The sequence below is a fragment of the Scardinius erythrophthalmus genome, assembly GCF_964197995.2.
Source record: "Scardinius erythrophthalmus genome assembly, chromosome: 10".
Lineage (NCBI taxonomy): Eukaryota > Metazoa > Chordata > Actinopteri > Cypriniformes > Leuciscidae > Scardinius > Scardinius erythrophthalmus.
Window position 1 is genome coordinate 46187968 of NC_138230.1, and position 7424 is coordinate 46195391.

Here is a 7424-nt window from a genome sequence, read left to right on the forward strand (position 1 = left end):
TAATGGTTCTCATATTCACAAGCAAAGGTTTATTGAACTGAAATAGTAAGAACGGAGATGTCTTGAGTTCGCAGAGAGGAACGAGTCCGTCTTCAGAAGTCGTTATAATGCAGAAGCCTAGAGACAAGAGACAAACGCTGAAAACATCTGGATCACATGTGGACAGGAGAACATCAGTGTAACTCGCATATAATAATCCACTCGTTCTCTAAAGGTATTAAAGTTCATTCATCTTGAAATGGACTTATTGTGGCCAAAAGCCGATAGAAACGAATTCTGAATTACATCTCTTCATTTACCACGCATTATTTACGACACGCATCTCTTCATTTACGTAACGCATTTCTTCATTTACGGGCTCTTTTACGTCTCTCTCTTCATTTACGTCACGCATCTCTTCATTTACGACACGCATTATTTACGACACGCATCTCTTAATTTACGTCACGCATCATTTACGTCACGCATCTCTTCATTTACGTCACGCATCTCTTCATTTACGACACGCATTATTTACGACTAGGGCTGCACGTTTTCAAGTTTTTCATTAACCGTTAACCGAGGCCCTTAGCGGTTAATACTCGGTTAACCATAGTGTGCGCGCCGCAACCCCGAGATAGGCGTAATTTGCGGGTGGGAATGTCCCCAGCACCACTATTTTCTAAGGTCGATATTGTCCCCACCACTTTTGAAACATCTCGCGGGATGAATAACGTTACCAATACAAATAAAAAAACACATCTCCAGTTAACTAGCAGAGCATTCATTTCGTTCGTTTTTTTTTAGGCGATCTAGCGCTGAAATATTTTGTTTTTTAAGTGATCAAAGTGCTCGTTGCCGCTGCGATCGAGAAGGGTCTTGTAAAACGTGCTGAGGTAATATTAATTCGTGGCCACGAAACAATTCACCTGAATATTCACCAATTCACACACACACGAAAAAAAAAAAGTAATAAAAAGATGTACGAGAATAGTCGGCCTTCACTGAAGAGCTATTTTCACTAGTGAGAAAAACAGTTTAATAATTATTAATTCGTGGCCACGAAATAATTCACCTGAATATTCACCAATTCCCAAAAAATAGGTCTTTAGCATTCACTAATTAATAATATCAAAGTCTGTTTTTTGGCCACGTTGTAATTCGTTTAATCAAAATGAGGGAGGGAATTAGTTCAACGTGTCCACGATTTATTAAAACGAGGGAACAAATAAGTCGTCGTAACAACTAATTATTAAGATCAGCGGACAGGGCTCATAAGAACAAGCAGTGAGAGAGCCCAGGCCGCGCGCGCGCGCACTCTCACCGCCCTCAAACAACACGAGCGCTGTATTGCTCTCTCTCCCTCGCGCATATCAACACAATAGTAAAAGGTCGGAAGACCGATTGTGTTTTATTGATTAGTAGTTTGTTCATATAAAGTGTTTGATTAGCAAGTACATGTTTAGGAAATGCATAATACAAAATGTATGGGTTAATGTAACGGTAAACGCATGCGCGGGTAACTGCTGGGGTAAAGCTGTGGCTCTGCAGACAGATATTATTGTGCTGCGATCAGTAGCGCGGATACTATGTTTGTTTCTGGCTCGCGCACAGCCTTCACTCTCGGACGCGCGCTTTCTTTCTTTCTTTTGCTTCATATTAGAAAACTGGTCTAGCGGTCTCTGGTGGTGCAAAAATGTATTACAACTAAATTAACCGAGCAAAATGTTTCACTCGGTTACGCAATTTTTAACGGTTAATCGGTTAACCGGTTAACCATGGACACCCCTATTTACGACACGCATTATTTACGACACGCATCTCTTCATTTACGACACGCATCTCTTCATTTACGACACGCATCTCTTCATTTACGACACGCATTATTTACGACACGCATTATTTACGACACGCATTATTTACGACACGCATTATTTACGACACGCATCATTTACGTCACGCATCTCTTCATTTACGACACGCATCATTTACGTCACGCATCTCTTCATTTACGTCACGCATCTCTTCATTTATGTCACGCATCTCTTCATTTACGTCACGCATCTCTTCATTTACGACACGCATCTCTTCATTTACGACACGCATTATTTACGACACGCATCATTTACGTCACGCATCTCTTCATTTACGTCACGCATCATTTACGTCACGCATCTCTTCATTTACGTCACGCATCTCTTCATTTACGTCACGCATCTCTTCATTTACGACACGCATTATTTACAACACGCATCTCTTAATGTACGTCACGCATCATTTACGTCACGCATCTCTTCATTTACGACACGCATCATTTACGTCACGCATCTCTTCATTTACGACACGCATCATTTACGTCACGCATCTCCATTTACGACACGCATCTCTTCATTTACGACACGCATCTCTTCATTTACGACACGCATCTCTTCATTTACAACACGCATCTCTTCATTTACGACACGCATCTCTTCATTTACGACACGCATCTCTTCATTTACGTCACGCATCTCTTCATTTACGACACGCATCTCTTCATTTACATCACGCATAATTTACGTCACGCATCTCTTCATTTACGTCACGCATCATTTACGTCACGCATCATTTACGTCACGCATCTCTTCATTTACGTCACGCATCATTTACGTCACGCATCTCTTCATTTACGTCACGCATCTCTTCATTTACGACACGCATCTCTTCATTTACGACACGCATCTCTTCATTTACGACACGCATCTCTTCATTTAACGACACGCATCTCTTCATTTACGACACGCATCTCTTCTTTTACGTCACGCATCTCTTCATTTAACGACACGCATCTCTTCATTTAACGACCTGCATCTCTTCTTTTACGTCACGCATCTCTTCATTTAAGTCACGCATCTCTTCATTTTACGTCACGCATCTCTTCATTTACGACACGCATCTCTTCATTTACGTCACGCATCTCTTCATTTACGACACGCATCTCTTCATTTACGAAACGCATCTCTTCATTTACGACACGCATCTCTTCATTTACGTCACGCATCTCTTCATTTACGACACGCATCTCTTCATTTACGACACGCATCTCTTCATTTACGACACGCATCTCTTCATTTACGTCACGCATCTCTTCATTTACGACACGCATCTCTTCATTTACGTCACGCATCTCTTCATTTACGACACGCATCTCTTCATTTACGACACGCATCTCTTCATTTACGACACGCATCTCTTCATTTACGACACGCATCTCTTCATTTACGACACGCATCTCATTTACGTCACGCATCTCTTCTTTTACGACACGCATCTCTTCATTTACGACACGCATCTCTTCATTTACGACACGCATCTCTTCATTTACGACACGCATCTCTTCATTTACGACACGCATCTCTTCATTTACGACACGCATCTCTTCATTTACGACACGCATCTCTTCATTTACGTCACGCATCTCTTCATTTAAGTCACGCATCTCTTCATTTACGACACGCATCTCTTCATTTACGACACGCATCTCTTCATTTACGACACGCATCTCTTCATTTACGACACGCATCTCTTCATTTACGTCACGCATCTCTTCATTTACGACACGCATCTCTTCATTTACGTCACGCATCTCTTCATTTACGACACGCATCTCTTCATTTACGACACGCATATCTTCATTTACGACACGCATCTCTTCATTTACGTCACGCATCTCTTCATTTACGACACGCATCTCTTCATTTACGTCACGCATCTCTTCATTTACGACACGCATCTCTTCATTTACGACACGCATCTCTTCATTTACGTCACGCATCTCTTCATTTACAACACGCATCTCTTCATTTACGACACGCATCTCTTCATTTACGACACGCATCTCTTCATTTACGTCACGCATCTCTTCATTTACGACACGCATCTCTTCATTTACGTCACGCATCTCTTCATTTACGACACGCATCTCTTCATTTACGACACGCATCTCTTCATTTACGACACGCATATCTTCATTTACGTCACGCATCTCTTCATTTACGTCACGCATCTCTTCATTTACGTCACGCATCTCTTCATTTACGTCACGCATCTCTTCATTTACGACACGCATCTCTTCATTTCCGACACGCATCTCTTCATTTACGTCACGCATCTCTTCATTTACGACACGCATCTCTTCATTTACGACACGCATCTCTTCATTTACGTCACGCATCTCTTCATTTACGACACGCATCTCTTCATTTACGACACGCATCTCTTCTTGCATAAAAATACATTTACAGAATCCAAAATTTATGGTTTTATGTTAATCTATAAATTCTGAATGCTGAACCGCACACACACACACACACACCTGAAAAGCAGTGCGTGGCCTTTATTATTGGCCACGGAGTAGAAGCCGCTCCTCGGGGAGAAGTCCACACTCTGGGTCTGAAAGATTGTCTTCTTGTGGAATTGTGGGAAATTGGAGAACACTGTGAAACTCGGAAGGTGAACCTAAAGGAGAAAAATATCAGTCACTGAAAATCCCCAAAAAAGACCATCTATTCCAATGCATTACTGTGTTTAATGTGGTAATAAACTATAAAAACAAGCCCAGATCACAGCAAGAGCGCTGAAGTATAAACCTCACGCTCAGGAACACACACACACACACACATACATATGTACAATCTGAGAAACTAACAGCATCTGTACACAATCTTCTGCATGTGACGATCATGTGACCACACATTATGCAGATTTGAGTCTGGAGCTTCAGTTCATCATCATCATCAGATTGTCAGTGATTTTGACTGATTTTGATTTGTAGTCATTATTTGCCGACTGGTGGAGGTTTGATTAGCTAAACGAAGGAAGCGTCGCTGACCCTCAGTATGTGAGTGTGTGTGTGTGTGTGTGTGTGTGAGAGAGAGTGTGTGTGTGTGTGAGTGAGTGAGTGAGTGAGTGAGTGAGTGAGTGAGTGAGTGAGTGAGTGAGTGAGTGAGTGAGTGAGTGAGTGTGTGAAAGCCCTCAGCGTGTGTCAGTGCTGCTGCTGACCCTCAGCATGTGTCAGAGGCGCGCGAGACATGATGATGACGTCACTGACGCGTGTGTTTCTGTTAGCTTATCCAGTATAGCGCGGTGCGCTGCTAATGTGAAAAATGGCGGGAAAAGGTTCTTCCTGCTGACAAAACCCTCTCAGTCAGAGGCAAAACTGGTGGAACGACACACTTGACCAAACCATCGGTCAGAGCTGAGTGTGTGTGTAAGCGCTCAGCATGTGAGTGAGTGTGAGTGTGTGTGTGTGTGTGTGTGTGAGAGTGAGAAAGTGCTCAGCATGTGAGTGTGTGTGTGTGTGTGTGTGTGTGTGTGTGTGTGTGTGAGAGTGAGAAAGTGCTCAGCATGTGAGCATGTGTGTGTGTGAGAGAGTGTGAAAGCGCTCAGCATGTGAGTGAGTGTGTGTGAGAGTGAGAAAGTGCTCAGCATGTGAGTGTGTGTGTGTGTGTGTGTGTGTGTGTGTGTGTGTGTGTGAGAGTGAGAAAGTGCTCAGCATGTGTGTGTGAGTGTGTGTGTGAGTGTGTGAGAGTGAGAAAGTGCTCAGCATGTGAGTGTGTGTGAGTGTGTGTGTGAGTGTGTGAGAGTGAGAAAGTGCTCAGCATGTGAGTGTGTGTGTGTGTGTGTGTGAGAGTGAGAAAGTGCTCAGCATGTGTGTGTGAGTGTGTGTGTGTGTGTGTGTGAGAGTGAGAAAGTGCTCAGCATGTGAGTGTGTGTGTGTGTGAGAGTGAGAAAGTGCTCAGCATGTGAGTGTGTGTGTGTGTGTGTGTGAGAGTGAGAAAGTGCTCAGCATGTGTGTATGAGTGTGTGTGTGTGTGTGTGAGAGTGAGAAAGTGCTCAGCATGTGAGTGTGTGTGTGTGTGAGAGTGAGAAAGTGCTCAGCATGTGAGTGTGTGTGTGTGTGTGTGTGTGTGACGAGTCTCTACTCTTCCCTGCTACGGTCGGTTGGTGGGTGTGGCTGGGAGACTCATCAAGGGAACGATGTCCACCTGTTCATCCCTCTATAAAAGCTTATGCTGGCTAGTGTTGAGGGAGAGGTCTTTCTCCGCGTTATTTTGAGTTGGCTTGGTTTTGTTTTAGGGTTAAACTGGTTTTGTTATTTGATTTAGTATTTTGTTTTCTGTGATTGATACCCTTACATTCATGCACCTAACAGACATTACAGATGATCATGTTTTCTTGCTTATACTTTTCTATTTATGTTAATAAATCTTTATTTCTGCAAACCAATCACTATCTCCTCCATTTCATTTGCCAAGTCCTCGAGCCGGTCGTGACAGTGTGAGAGTGAGAAAGTGCTCAGCATGTTAGTGTGTGTGTGTGTGTGTGTGTGTGTGTGAGAGTGAGAAAGTGCTCAGCGTGTGTGTGTGTGTGTGTGTGTGTGTGTGTGTGTGAGTGAGAGTGTGAAAGCGCTCAGCTGAGTGTGTTAGTGTTGTCACGATACTAGAATTTCTAACTTCGATACGATACCTTGAAAAATATCCATTTTCGATACCACGGAGAAAAAAACGGCCACAATATTAAGTTTTTTCATTTTATTTAAAGCTAAACATAACAAGTCTAGAACATGACAATGAGGTATATTTTACATGAACAAAAATGTTCTGAGGTAGTGCACTTGTTCAAAAGCATAAATGCTGGTAATACATTAACGTTACTTATTTGATGAACAGATTTAAACGCAAACGCATCACACGCAAAAACAATGCTCACTGGATCGGCATGAAGTCAAGCACCTTAATTTATATAGTGCTTTTAACAATACAGATTGTGTCAAAGCACTTAACAGTATCAAATTGGAGGATAGAGTGTCAGTAATGTATAATAATAAGATTAAACATTCAATTTTCAGTTGAAGGCATTTCATGATTTAATTCAGAGATGTCACTGTCTACCTCAGTTTAGTTTAATTAGTATCTGTGTAATCAAATTGATGATAATCGCTAATGAAGGCAAATTGCAGAATAAAAACATATTTTTTTGAATAAAGTTAAATAGGCACAAGTTAATTTACATTTGACCACAGTTAAAATATTTACTTCTAAGATTCCTCAGTCAGATTATATTAACTTTAAGAATTACGGTGAAAAAACGAGACAACACACTCATAACAACAATACTAGGCCATCTTGGTTAATGTTTCAGAAAAGTTAAAATGAGAAGAGTTTAGGGCTGGGAAAAAAATTGATTTGATTTAAAAATCAAGTTGGTAGGTAGTTCAATCGATTTTTTAGATTTTTTTTCTCCCCCTCTTCAGTATAGCGTACAATAAATAGATTTTGCATTCGCCAAATCTTCCTTCAGGGTTTCCGTAGAACACTCCCTGCGGCGCAGCCCTCGATGCTTCACGACATCACGACAAAAAGACTGTGTTTAATTTTTTAACGGTCCTGTGAGTGAGTGTGTGT

At 41.8% G+C, this 7424-nt stretch overlaps 1 protein-coding gene across 2 annotated transcripts in view; it reads right to left on the minus strand.

Annotated features, from left to right (window-relative positions):
- Window positions 1–7424, minus strand: part of utp18 (UTP18 small subunit processome component) — a 21731-nt gene continuing 14307 nt past the window's right edge. For both annotated transcript variants that reach the window (XM_081376740.1, XM_081376741.1), the window contains 2 exons: window positions 4334–4476; window positions 1–117 (listed from right to left, as the gene is read on the minus strand). In XM_081376740.1, coding sequence (XP_081232866.1) covers window positions 93–117; window positions 4334–4476 — 168 coding nt within the window. In that variant the 3' untranslated portion in view covers window positions 1–92. The remainder of the gene's footprint in view (window positions 118–4333; window positions 4477–7424) is intronic.